This window comes from Manis pentadactyla, chromosome 7 (assembly GCF_030020395.1).
Source record: "Manis pentadactyla isolate mManPen7 chromosome 7, mManPen7.hap1, whole genome shotgun sequence".
In the NCBI taxonomy this organism is placed as follows: domain Eukaryota; kingdom Metazoa; phylum Chordata; class Mammalia; order Pholidota; family Manidae; genus Manis; species Manis pentadactyla.
In genome coordinates this window covers 47,884,373-47,898,935 of record NC_080025.1, presented here as the reverse complement: position 1 = coordinate 47,898,935, position 14,563 = coordinate 47,884,373, and the positions used below count along the sequence as shown (strand labels likewise).

General features: G+C 47.1%; 1 protein-coding gene across 1 annotated transcript in view; it reads right to left on the bottom strand.

Moving 5' to 3' along the window:
• Window positions 1–14,563, bottom strand: part of PKD1L1 (polycystin 1 like 1, transient receptor potential channel interacting) — a 96,853-nt gene that overhangs the window by 47,191 nt on the left and 35,099 nt on the right. The window contains exons 15-22 of the mRNA XM_057504962.1: window positions 13,775–13,951; window positions 12,720–12,797; window positions 10,578–10,720; window positions 9,868–9,988; window positions 7,254–7,365; window positions 2,631–2,826; window positions 1,815–1,871; window positions 191–403 (exon numbers count right to left, since the gene is read on the bottom strand). Coding sequence (XP_057360945.1) covers window positions 191–403; window positions 1,815–1,871; window positions 2,631–2,826; window positions 7,254–7,365; window positions 9,868–9,988; window positions 10,578–10,720; window positions 12,720–12,797; window positions 13,775–13,951 — 1,097 coding nt within the window. The remainder of the gene's footprint in view (window positions 1–190; window positions 404–1,814; window positions 1,872–2,630; window positions 2,827–7,253; window positions 7,366–9,867; window positions 9,989–10,577; window positions 10,721–12,719; window positions 12,798–13,774; window positions 13,952–14,563) is intronic.

The following is a 14,563-nucleotide window of genomic DNA, read 5'->3' as shown; positions in this document are numbered from 1 at the left end:
AAGGAGTCATGGAGTAATTTTGTTTAAAATTCAAAACAAAAATGTTGAAATCCTAAATCACCACTCAGAATAATAAAATAGTACTTCAGGAACCAATGATACTTGCGGGCTCTAGAAGCAACTGCAAACATGATCAGAGGGCAGAGGGGAGTGGCTGCATTGCACCCAATGAAGGAAAAGCATGACTCACTAAGAGTAGGTCCGAGATGACCTTAACACCTTCTTCCCATATGTAGTCCGCGTTCTTGGATTTTCCATAGTCACAGACTTCCAAGACCCCGGATACGAGAAGGATGAGCTGCAGCGTCGGCTCTCTGTCCACCACAGGCCTCCCCAGGAATGTGCTCGGAGTGAGCAGTGCCCGGGCAAGTTTGAGGATGAGAGCCGAGCTCAGGAGGCTTAGCTATATGGAGAGGAAAGGTGTAAATGAAATGCTCCCGTGACATACACACTCTGCCTCTTTCATTATTATGGAAATAAACACACCGTGAAAGGTCTTGAGAGTACAGGATTCAAGTTCAGGTGTGGTCCTAGCAGGTTACTGGCCAAGTTTGTAAGAGACAATTCCCTCTCAGATCTTCAGTTTCTGACCCATAAAATGACTGAAGAACAATTGCTTTTTCTCGGCCCTTTATGCTAAGATGCTGCGTGGCTTGAATCCCAGCAACCACTTCACAAATCCTCTCCCATGCTGGCCCACTACCTTCTGCAGGCCCCCACCCACCACCCAAGACATTCCATTCCCGGCCATGCAGACCCTCTTCCTGCTCCCCAACCATTGAGGCCATCACCTGATGGCGCACAACCCATTTTCAAACAAGCACTGAAGTGGAGAGAATGGTGCATTGGTGTAATATACCCATACCCAGTGGTAACAATTATCATTCATTGGAAATAGGTTTTCCCCCATTCACCTTCTAGAAGATATTTAGAAGCAAATCTCAGGTATTACTTGTATCCATGAGCACTTTAGGACATACAGCTGACAGATAATAACTCTTTCTAAGCACATGCTCACATGCCATTATCATATCTAACAAAACTAGTAAAGGTTCTTTCCTTCCATCTTTTAAAACCAATCTCAAATGCCCAGCAGACAAAGCCCACTGCACCAGGGCAGTGCTTCTGCAGATTTCTAGGACTCATTTACAACTTACAGATTAGCACATTTACAGAATGTGTCTATTCCCACTTCCCTGCAGTAAGGGAGCTCCTAGGAGCGCTGGGGTCCAGTCAGCAGTGAGGAGCAGCCAGTGGTAACCACGGTGACAAATCCTGAAGCTCACGTGGGAGGGGACTGCCCATGGCCACAGGGCCTATGCAGCTGCAGGGGTGAGATGGCTTCTGAACACAGACGGGGTGAGCCCTTGCCATGAGTGCAGACGTTCTGCCATGGGGACATAAGCCAACTGCAGTGGACAAGGGACTCACAGGGTCTCCTTTCCCCTGCCAGAGAGCATGCATGGAGGAGGCTGGCAAACAGGAGAAGCTGGAGCTGGGGATTTGAGGAGAAAAGAAGGGGCAAGATGGGAGACCCAATACCATGGATGCACTATAGAGCCACCCCCCTGCAGAAGAGCTTATGCCTGGATTTGCTTCCAATTGTTTCTACTATGGGTTTTCAAATTTCCATATTGGAATGAAGTTCCTCACCAGGGATTTGGGACATGTGTTGCTACTGAAATGAATGCTTAGGCAAGTCCTGTTGCTAACTTGGGTGTCACAGCTCTGCATAGGACCTGCTTTAGGGATTGACCAAAGTCCTTGTTATTATACAAAAAGCAGGAAAATGCACTGCAGAGCAGCAGGCTCACCTTATTAGGGAAGTGTAGGAGGTCCCTCAGCAGGTGAACAGAATCAGTCACTTCTTCCTGAGCAGGAGAAGCAAGAAAACCAACAAAAAGGGGGGGAAAGGGATGGAAAAAGAAGGTTAGCTTGCCTGCTTTAAGCCACATAATTCAGTTTGCAGATACAAAAATATTCTTTAGGGAAAGCATTAGCTTGGCCCCAAGTTCTCCCTGCTAGGCAACCCCTCTCCTCCTGGCTGGCCAGCCTCCCGCACCCCATCAGGAAAGTAGGAGGGAAGAAGAGACTGGGGGAGAGATGAGGGCAACTGTGGGAAAGGTAAGAGAGAAGGAAGGAGGAAGAAACATTACTAGATCAAGTGGGAGCGCCAAAACCACAGGGGTGAGGTGTGTTCTGTGATGTGAGCGTTCTCTAGTGGCAAGGATAGGGCTGGTGCTGCAGAAATGCTGTGAGCAGAACAGTGACATGTGAATACATGGTCGTTTCTTAGTGGTTACACATGATCATATATTTAAGTCTGGTATATCATTGTTAACAAGATATCACCGGGTTGGATTTACACAGTTTTTCCTTGCAGAGATGTGAGCAGAATTATCTGTAGTGATGACTGACTTCCAAGGTCGCTTGTATAAAGCAGCAGCATTTCTTTGTGCAAGGCACAAGCAGGCAAGAAAGGCCACAGCCATGCACCAGAGCCCTGCTGCCTGGCCCCTGGGGCTCATTTCTTGATTGTTGTTTTATAAGCATGAGCACTTGCTGGGAGCCCCACTACATCGTGATTTACAGCTTTACGGACTCTGAGCTCTCCCGGCTCTGGGCCATACCTGATCTGTGAAAGCTAATCTGCACACTGAAGAGATCAATGCATCCTGTATTCGTGACCACTGGCCACATGAGGGACTTGTGTCCTCCTTGGCCCACCGACTCAGGACCCTGGTGACCATGGCGATATAGTTCCTGATTTCCATGTAGCTCCCCATCAGCTGGAGGGTAGACAGGTTTTTCAGGCTGGAATTATATCTGAAAGGAATAGAAGAGTTATCCCAATTGTTCCAACACACAGCAAAACTTCTCAGCCTGCCTACCAAGAGTGGAATGGTACTTGTTATAGAAACACTTCTTGGGAGCTGGGGGTCAGGGCAGAAGAAGAATCACTCAAAAGGCAGTTGGTCGGTACAAAAGAAACTAACAAGACACAGTGAGGGATAATGCCAAAACTCTATAACCTCTTCCACAACCAATGTACGCACAGGAAGCCAAGCAGAATGAGACAGAAACATCTCGGCATGTGAGGGGACACAGAGCAGACCTAGACCAGGACACCACTGTGGCTTCAGCTTCGGCAGGTACACAGGTGTCCCAACAAGCCTAATTGGTAGTTAGCACCCAGACGCACCACAGAGTGGACACTTACACTGCACTTGGAAGATACACCATTATCATTGATTATACACCATGACCAAGTGGGGTTTATCTGCAATATATGAGTGATTAAGTATGAAAATAAGTCAGTGTAATACACTATATTAAGAAGCTGAAGGACACAACCTACATGATCATCTCAATAGATCTAGAAATGCGTTGACAAAGTCCAGCACCCTTTCATGATAAAAACACCTCAAATCTACGAAGCTTCTTCAACCTAATAGAAGACATCTATGGAGAACCTACAACTAACATTATACCAAGTGGTGGGAGACTGAATGCTTTCCAGCCTGGATTGGTAGCAAGACCAGGATTTCCACACCTGTCACTGCTATTCAGTCTTGAACTGAAGGTTCTTTCCAGGGCAATTAAGCAAGAAAAAGACATAAAAGTTACCCAGATTGGAAAGGAAGAAGTAAAACTCTGTGTTCACAGATGCCATGATCTTATACATTGAAAAATCCTGAGGATTACACTAAAAAACTACTAAAAGCAATAAATGAGTTCAGCAAGGTTACATGATACAAGATTAATATATAAAAATTAAATTGTATGTCTATACACTAGCAATAAAAATTCCAAACAAGAAATAATAAAAATAATTATATTTACAATAGCATTAAAAAGAATAAAATACTTACAGTTAAATTTAACAATAGAAATTCAGCACTTGTACACTGATGGCTGAAAAACACTGCTGCAAGAAATGAAAATCTAAAAAAATACAAAACTTTGTTCATGGATTGGAAGACTTCATATTGCTAAGATGGCAATATTCCCAAAGTGATCTACAGATTCATATCTATCAAAATCCCAGGTGGCTTTTTTTGCAGAAATCAATGAAATAATAACCAGGAGAACCGGAACAACCAAAACAATATTGCAAAAGAACAAAGCTACTGGATCCATGCTTCCTAATTTCAAAATTTACTATGAAGCTACAGCAGTTAAGACAGTGTGATACTGGTATGAAGACAGACATATAGATCAGTAGAACAGAACTGAGAGTCTAGAAATAAACACTAACATTTATGGTCAATTGATTTTTGACAAAGGGGCTAAAATAATTCAATGGGAGAAAAATCTTTTCAACATTCAGTGCTGGGACAACTGGACATCTACATTCAAAATAATGAACATGGACCCCTACCCCACACCACCCACAAAAATCAATTCAAAATGGGTCATAGAACTCAGTGCAAGAGCTAAAACTGTACATCTCTTAGAAGAAAACACAGAAATAAATATTTATGATCTTGGGTTAGGTGATAATTTCTTAGATTTACCAAAACACGAGCAATAAAAGAGAAGATTAATATTTAGGGCTTCATCAAAATTAAAATCTTTTGTGCTTCAAAGGACATCATATGAATGAGAAAACATAACCACAGATTGGTAGGAAATATTTGCAAATCATGTATCTGAGAAGAGACATGATGTGTCCAGAACATATAAAGAACTCTCACAACTTAATCATAAAAAGACAAATAACCTGATTTAGAAACAATATGAATAAACACTTCTCCAAGCAAATGTATTAAGCACATTGGAAGATGCTCATCATCATTTGTCATTAGAGAAATGAAAAATCAAAACCCCAGTGAGACACCACCTTATATGCCCTGGGATTGCTAAAGTGAAAAAGACAGATAATAATAACTGGTGATTATCTGCCGAAGAAGTGGAGAAACTGGAGCCACTGGAAAAACCATCAGCCACTTTGGAAAACAGTCTGGCATTTCCTCAAAATGCTAAGCATAGAATTAGCACATGACCCAGAAATTTCACTCCTAGGTACCTACTGAAGGAAAATGAAAATGTCCTATAGCATCTTACCATGTTGATGGACAATGACTGCAATGGGGTGTGTGTGTGGGGACTTGATAATACAGGTGAATGTAATAACCACAATGTTGCTTATGTGAAACTTTTATGAGATTGTTTATCAGTGATACCCTAATAAAAAAAAACTATAATCAAAGACTTGAATGTAAGTCATGAAACCATAAAACTCTTAGAAGACAACACAGGCAAAAATCTCCTGAATATAAACATGAGCATCTTTTTCCCGAAAGCATCTCCTCAAGCAAGGGAAACAAATGCAAAAATGAACACATGGGACTACATCAAACTAAAAAGCTTCTGTCCAGCAAAGGACACCATCAACAGAACAAAAAGGCATCCTACAGTCTGGGAGAATATATTTGTAAATGACATATCAGACAAGGGGTTAACATCCAAGATATATAAAGAACTCACATGCCTCAACACCCAAAAAGCAAGTAATCCAATTAAAAAATGGGCAGAGGAGCTGAACAGACAATTCTCCAAAGAAGAAATTCAGATGGCCAACAGACACATGAAAAGATGCTCCACGTCACCAATTATCAGGGAAATGCAAATTAAAACCACAATGAGATATCACCTGACACCAGTTAGGATGGCCAGTATTGAAAAGACTTAGAACAACAAATGCTGGCAAGGATGCAGAGAAAGGAGAACCCTCCTACACTGCTGGTGGGAATGTAAGCTAGTTCAACCATTGTGGAAAACAAACTGTCCTCAAAAAACTAAAAACAGAAATACCATTTGACCCAGGAATTCCACTCCTAGGAATTTACCCAAAGAATATAATTTCTCAGATTCAAAAAGACATATGCACCCCTATGTTTATTGCAGCACTATTCACAATAGCCAAGATATGGAGGCAACCTAAGTGTCCATCAGTAGATGAATGGATAAAGAAGAGGTGGTACATATACACAATGGAATACTATTCACCCATAAGAAAGAAACAAATCCTACCATTTGCAACAACATGGATGGAGCTGGAGGACATCATGCTCACTGAAATAAGCCAGGCAGAGAAAGACAATTACCAATGATTTCTCTCATTTGTGGAGTATAACAATGAAGCAAAACTGAAGGAATAAAACAGCAACAGACTCACAGACTCCAAGAAGGAACTAGCGGTTACCAAAGGTGAGGGGTGGGGGAGGGTGGGTGGGGAGGGAGGGAGAAGGGGACCGAGGGGTATTATGATTGGCACATATGGTTTGGGGGAGATCATGGGAAAGACAGTGTCACACAGAGAAGGCAAATAGTGACTCTGTGGCATCTTACTACACTGTTGGGCAGTGACTGCAATGGGGTATGGGGGGGACATGATAACATGGGTGAATGTAGTAACCATATTGTTTTTTCATGTGAAACCTTCATAAAAGTGTTTATCAATAATACCTTAATAAATAAATAAATAAATAACCCCCCTCAAAAACTATAAAAAAAGGAAAATGAAAACATCCATCCACACCTATGCTCATAATAGTGTTATTTATAATTCCAGACATGAAAATACATTAGATGTCCATCAACTGATGAAGAGATGAACAGTGTGGCATGATATCCATGAGACAATATTACCTAGCCATAAAGGGAATGAAGTCATAACAATACTGTAACATGGATGAATCTCAAAAACATTACACTGAGGAAAATGAGCCAGTCACAAAAGACCACATCAGGTATCATCCCATTTGATGGGATGGTGGGCAAGTCTGTGGACAGGAAGCAGGCAAGTGGTGGGCTGGGGCCAGTGGGAGGAAGGTGGGTGATGGAGTAAGGAAGTACCTGCTCCCGAATACAAGGTTTTTGGGAAGTAATGTTAGTGTTCTACAAAGAGGTTAATGATAATGGTTGCACAAACCTGTAAGGGTACTAAGAACCAAGGGATTGTTCACTTTAAATGGTGAACTATATGGCATGTGAGTGACATCTCAATAAAACTGCTTAAATGACAGAAGAAAGTGCTTTATAGGCTCTGAAGCTTGTGCACAAATGCCATGCATGGCTGAGCTAGGATAGTGATGGCAAAGCCTTGGCTATTTCTTTTGCATCACCACCCCCCCTCCCCAAGAAGGAGAGTTCCCAGGAGCCACTGTTCACTCCGCCTTGTTGCTGACCTGGTCCCACTCCCAAGGAAGCCCAGACCTGATGCGGGGGTCCCTGTGGGTGTTACTCACACATCCTCGCCTGGGCAGTGATTCCCATGGAAACGGGGCAGCACGGTCACGGCCACAGCACACGGCTGCACCTGGGAGCCCTCGCCATCTGTGATTTCAGTGGACACCAGGACTGCAGGGGGAACATGGCAGATGGTCAGCCAGGACAACGGCTGCAGAGATGCTTCTTCACATGCTGAGATCAATGCTGAGGGACAGGAGGTGGGCTCCATCCAAGCCCAGAGGAGATGAAATTGTAAACTAGGCTCCCTCTGTGAGGGCTTACACTGTGGAAGCCAACCACACGACAACCAGGCTCTGCTGGGCTGACCCACGCACCCAGATTGGTGACGGGAGCCAGACATGCAGCTCTGCCCCTCGGCAGACCCAGCATCCAACGCAGACTCTACGCAGCAGGGTGGGGTATGCCAGAGGGACAGGGACGTGCAGAAGTGATGCCTTGCACCAGAGGAGCCAGGGAATGGCTCACTCCCAGCTCTCAGGCGTTCATTCACCTGACCTCCCCAGGGGAACAGGACCGGCCTGCCTCAAGCTCCTCCCCACCCGCTCCAGGGTAGCCACTAGAAAGGTGGTGAGAGTTCAATCACAGGTAGAACCAGGGCAGTGGAGGCCCAGAGAATGAAACACAGACTCCACAATGGAGCACCAGGGGTAGGGGTGGTATTTTCAGTACAGAAATATGGCAGGTCTAGAGAAAGGCAGTGAATCCTCCCTTCAGAGGGTCTGCATGAAGACAAAGGAGCATTGCAGGATGTGGCTTTGTGGACTCATGATCTCCCTGTGACAGGGCCCAGGGCTGGGGTGGGGCACCCGCACGTGACCCTGATCATGAAGGGCCAAGGGTCCAGTCATGTGCACCACATAGGAAGAGTGGAGCACAGCTGTACCAGAAGTCCTCATAAAAATACTCTCAACCTGAAACACAAGGCCAAGGATCTGGGACTTAATTTTGAAGGCCAGTAGTTCCCAAGATGTGGTCCCTGGATGCGGCCACCCAGTCACCTATTCAGGCCCATTCCGGGCTCCTCCTTCTCCCCAGGATTCTGAGCCAGTAGCTATTGGGTGGGTCCCCCTCCAGCTGCAGGAAAGCTGCAGTCTATCTAGCACCTGGGGAGTCTGCTGCAGACAGCACTGGCCCTCTGAACCTGTTCTGCTCAGGTTTACACTCACAAACCTTGAGTCCAGCTGTTCGCAGAAAGGATCGCACTGATGTGGACAATTACAAGTCATTGTGGATGCACTGGGAATGGTCTGAGTGATGCCATCACCCTGACACTGCTCTGGGACCATGGCAGGAAATTTGGATCTACGCATTTATGTTCGGAAATCCTTCCCATGTTGAGCTGAGGCCCTAGAGTCCTGTGCTTGGACGTCTGCCCAGCTTGTGGCCTGCAGGTCCATGGTGGCCTAGGTCCCATGTGCCCCTGCAGGCAGCAGTCTGATGACAGGCACTGCCAGGTCTGGACAGAAGTGACTGTCACTTAGGAGTGACACCCTGTCCATTTTGGCTCCCCACCTATATGACTGCTCTGACCCAGCTCTCGAGACAGGGCTTCATGTCCATCAGCAGAACGTGGGGAAACCTGGGTGAGCACCATTTTGAGGAAAACTTCCAGGGGACAGAGGCTGGGTGGAATTACAGTCTTGAAGAATTTATGAGTCAGTCTTGTGGAAACCACTTCCGTCTGTCCCTGCAATGTGCGCCATGCTGGCCTGACACAAAACAGACGGGCCTGCTGAATGGGTACAGAGTGACTTGCTCAGAACACTTTTGCTCGGCATCACTGACTGCACCCCAAAGAGGGTGCAAGTGTTTCTAGGGGAGTCAGCAGGGTTTCCTGAAGAGATACCATTTTAGCCGGGCTTAAAGGAGAAGAGAGGCTTAAGTAAACTGGTGGCTGAGCTAGTTCAGACTTCGGGCTGAAATAATCTCACCCACCCAGGTCAAAGAAACATCTAGATCAGTGACTCTCAGCCTCACCTGAACGTTAGAATCATCTGGAAGCTTAAAAACACCCTCACCCCCAAAGGCTCACTGAGGTGGTTGTGTTCTGTAGACTGAGACCCTTTCCTAAGGGCTGTGTCTAGATAGCTCAGCTGGGGACCAGGGGTTGGTGCAGAGCCTGGCGCACCCCAGACATGGGGTAGAGGGGAAGTCTGTCCACACCAGGGCTCTTTTGTTCTAACACCAACATATACTGACTCAACACCCCTCTGCCCCCACGATTTCTTCTTGGTGGGAGCACGTGACTTGGTTTCATCTAGGACAAACACCAGATTCACCACATGCCATGTGTCTCATTACTAAATAAGGGACAGATATTTAATATATATGCACAAAATGTTCTTTGACATTGTATAATTTACATTATATTTCAGTTATATAATTTAAGATACAAAAGATTAATTTATTTATATTACTAATGACCTTCCTGCACCAAAAAGTAGGTAATCAATCTAAACTAAAAAGTATTAAACATATTGAAATGAATAATTAAGAACTTTACTTTCTAGATACACAGCTTGAACAATTCTCAGTTTTGGGAATCCGGGGGAAAAGGTCTAGCACCACAGGTAAGCATAGCCAGCAACCCGAATCCTTGCCAGGACTTACCTTTATAATTGTCCAGGGGCTCTCCAGCTGGCAGCATAAAGTAATACTGGGTGTCTCTCCCGTGGTACAAAGTGTGTTTGGAAAGGTTTCCTATCTGGTAACTAAATTCATAATGGAAGTCCTATCATCCATTCCATAGAGAGCAAAAAAGAGTACAGATCAATAATTATATTCCAGTAAATGTCACCACCTGCATCCTTCACTCTACCTGAGGGTGCTGTTTACACCTAAGAGCGTGGGGCATGGACTATGGGGTAGGACTCACCTCCAGGGCCCCCTTTCCAAACAGCCCAGAGGACCCCACACCTATGGCTGTCTGTCACTCAGGGTTCTGTGCTCTCCTGGCCTTAGGACATCAGAAGCACAGACCGTCTGGGCCTCTCCAGGGTGATGGGGATGCAGCTGCCGTCCAGTGCATACTGGGGGACACACATATGGGAGCAAGGACAGGCTCTCAGTGTCAGAGCAGGGCATCTGACCTGGGCCTTGAGTAAGGACTGGAACCTGGCCCTCTCAGGAGGCACATGGGTAATTTCTGAGAAGGAGCAGCTAGCAGGAGGGACAGGAATAGGTCAACATCTACACTGGCAGACAGAGGAAAATCCTCTGACACTCTGGCCTCCCAACCAGGATTCAGCTTTGCACCCATGATGCAGAGAGCTGGCCCCAAGCCCCAAGCTGCTGCCTTCAGTCCTTGAGGTCAACAGTACCGGTCTCCCCGACGTGCAGAAGACACTGAAGACAGTGTGTGCCTCCAGGCCGTGATGGGGCTGCACCTGGCAGGCCACGTCCCGCGGGGCTCCACTGAGTGTCAAGTAGAGCTGAGCTTTCCCGAGGAATCTGTGCTTCAAAGCTACAGAGAGGATGACATGGAGATTAAACCCACGCTGGAGACTATACAGCCACACGACTGGGCTTCTACAGCACAAAGCTACATGGTTCTCAAGGGGGGTTCCCAGACAAGCAGCATAAGCACCCCTGTGAACTTGCTAGGAATTCAGATTCTTCGGCCTCACCTTAGACATGAGGGATCAGAAAGAGGCTGAGACCCATCCGCCATCTTCCAGGGACTGTCAACTGTGGGGCACCCATTAATACAACACATATTTCCTGGGCACTTGCTATGCAGGGCAGCCTCACTCTGGCCCTGGGAGACCCACATGGACAAAAGAGACCAACTCCCTACCAGTGAGTCAGACAACCACCCCGACAGAAATCAGAGTCTAGGCTAGATGACACTAACAGACACATCACTCCTGCTAATAAATCCTCTCCAGTCTCCTGGGTTCCCATAAAGCCTCATCCATGAGCACCTGTAAATACAGCTTTGAATTATAGTGTGGATACAATTTTATATTTTGTTTTTATTAACTGAATAAGTATCAGAAATATTTTCCTTGTTGCCATCTAGTGTTCAAAATCCCAGCTGTATGTAGATGAGCTCTGACACGCATAAATATTATTCCTCAACCACTAAACATTTTCCATTTTTGCTATTGTTAAAACCCCCTAAAGATGATTCTTAACATAAAAGGATTTTTTACTTCTGATGTCTTTTTCTTGAGATAATTACAGGGGTAAGATTTCCATGTTTAAATGGGTGAAAATGTTGATGTTGAGGATGCTCCTCATCATGGTACCGGCAGGTGCCACGGCTACGTGCAGATGCTGTGCTGTGGCATCCACATTGTCTTAGTCAACAGCCAGGCTCCTGGGAGACACACCCTGTCACAGCAGGGAAATCAAATAGGAAGGGGTGCCACTTGCGCTGAGCTGACCAGGTAAGTCCCTGCACTCTTAGGGTGAGTCGTACTGGACTGGCCCAGGGCCTTGGGGACAGAATGGGTACCCCACAGCCACCACAGGAGAGCACTGGTGCCCTGGGGGGCCAGCTGTGAGCAGGAGGGTGCTGCTGTCCTGAGGGTGGGGCTGCACCAGACTCCTTCCAGCAGCTGAGTCTCCCCTGCCAGGCAGGAGTGTGGCCCATCTGTGCAAATGGCCTCTACCCTCAAATTTCAGAGCAAAAAAGAGGGCTAGCCACAGATTTGCTTTGTACTGTTTTGGTCTCTCTTGTGCCAAAAACAGGACCCAGAGTTCCGTTTCCAAATGCATAGTGGAGGGCAGGAGGATGCATGCAAACATAACAGAAACAGCAAGGGTCAGAGGGATCCTGGGGACCTTGCTGAGTCCCACCACTGGGTTTTCAGAAGGAAGGTAACCTGTGTTTCCCACTTGGTGACATGAAGTCAACATGAATTGCAAAACTGGAAATGCATGATGGGTTTTAGTCAGTGTACAATGTGGACCCTGAACCAGAGTCATCTGCAGACACAAACTGCTGAATGCTTTGTACTTGTCTATGGAACTGAAAACCTCTAGAAAGGGGGCAAAGTGTCTAAAATTACCCAAAAGGAAGCTATCCGACTGAGTCATGTAAATGTCAAAAGGAACGTGGAACAATGCACAGGGTTACCATGTGGTGAATTTAAATCAACATTGACTCCACAAAACAATAGAATACATTGTGAAGTTTTAAATATCTGTAGAAATGATTGACCAATTTGCAGGGAAAGAATCAACTCAAGCAGTTGTCTAGAACAAATGAAATACACATGTGATTTTAAAAAATGGGAACTGTTTGCACCTTCACCATGACCTAGACACCCGCCCAATCCATAGGGTCAGAAACACATGAGGAAGTAACCAGGAGCAGAGCAGTGACAGGGAAAGGAGGCGGGCAGAGCACTCCACAACCCCAGCCCGCAGGAGGCAGATGTGACCGCAGTTCCGGGAGGAAGCCGAGTGAAGGCAGGCCCAGATCACCCCCAACCAGGTCCAGCCGCGAAACATACCTATAGAGGTTTGCAGGACGTATGTCTCTCCGGGGCTGAGTGAGTAGGGTTTTATTGTCACAGTTTGTCCTGTGATACCTATGGAAAAGGGGGACTGTGGGAGCAGCCATCAGAGCTCCCAGAGGGCAGGAGGCCAGTGATCCCTTGGGAAGCAGTTAACCATGCCTGTCCTCATGGAAGTGCCATTGGTTTGCGTCACCTGCCCTCACAGAGCTCAGGGGTCAGGTGCAGGCCTCCGCAGCCAGCAGAGGGACAGTAGGCAGGCACCAATGATCCGGACATCACCCTTGGTTCCCAGGCAATGAGAGCACTGCTAAGAACTTACTTTATGCAGTTAAAATTGGGTTCAGTGCATAAAAGACTTGGCTGTTATAAATTGATTCATGGAGTATGATTAAGGCTTTTCAAAGCAATGTTTAAGTCTTTGCGGGGTTGTGAACAACTTCCTAAATCTGGGTGTGGCTGGTGACTAGGTGGTTTCCTCAGCAGGTAGGGGCAGACCCTGACAATAGGAGAGCCCCCAGATGCAGGCTGATGGTCTGAACAGGGACAGTTTAAACCTCATGGTTTTAGAACCACCTTTTCTGAAAAACTTGAGGGAAGGGGAGCAGGCAATGAACTGACCATGAGACCCAGAGCCTCCGTGAGGTGACAATCATGTCACCACAATAGGTGGTTAGGCACTGCAAGCAGTGTCCATCACAAATTCAACCACTCATGGGAAACCAACACCAGGCCAGTTGTGGGATGTTTGGTCCATGCTGGGAAAGGTGTGGCCAAATCTGCACAAAAAGTCTTCCGAGCACCAGTGCCCTGGGCCTTGCACATGCCCAGCAGGGCCCTCCCCTCGGGCTACAGACAGGGTGCTCCTGGCAGCCACAGAAGCAGATTCTACCTGGAGTGACGGGCCTCAGCCCACAGCCCACAGAGGAACAAGCACAGAAGATAAGGTACCATGACCTCAAATACTTCTATGAAAAGGAGAAGTGGCAGAAGAGGTTGAAGGGCTGCTGTCCACACCCTCCCAAGACAGCTGTGCAGCCTGGCATGCCTACCAGAGGAGGTGTAGCTGTGGAAAACAGCTCTGCTGACCAGGGACTTGGGCCAGTCAACCAGGAGGGTGGGCCTGGCCCCAGCTGTGGGGAGGAAGGGGACCAGTAGGTTGTCCCCCTCCTGGAGGCTCTCATCAGCGTGCACACTTGGTCCCGAACCCAGAAGGTTGATGTTGGTCCCTAGGAAGACAAACCAAGGCAGTGGGTGGTGAGGGAAACATTCACCAGGACCTAACAGCACTAGGGCTCAGAGTCAGTGTCAGTAACTAATTTCACTATTGCTGGATCTCGTATCTAAATAACCTCCTCAGGACTAAATGTGTTCAAGAGCTGAACTTCATCATCCTGTGACTGGCGTGCAACTGCCCCCATTTACTTGGCAAATGTGCATCCTGGCCTGCCCTAGGTACTAGCCTAGGGACCTGAGATGCAGCAAAAAGCCAGAGCAACAGAGGCCCTGCGATCGGGAATCCCATGTGAGCGAGTCAGGAAAACAAACAGGACGCACCGCTGGAAGTGCCCTCAGCCAGGGGAGGACAGGGACCGTGAGGAAAGGCAGCAGGTGTTGGGGGACATGGGGGCATCGGGAGGGGCCATGTTAAGGTGGTGCTCAAGCCCCCTCTGGGAGGGCTCGGAGCAGCCTTGAAGGGGATCCTCAGGGATGATCTGAGGTGGCTGGGGGGAGCGAGGGCCAGAGGGCAGAAGCACGGTAGAGAAACTGCCCTCGGCTGTCACTCGACGTGCACTGGAGGCCATCCCAGGGGAGTGACAGCCCAGTGTGTGGTCCTGGAA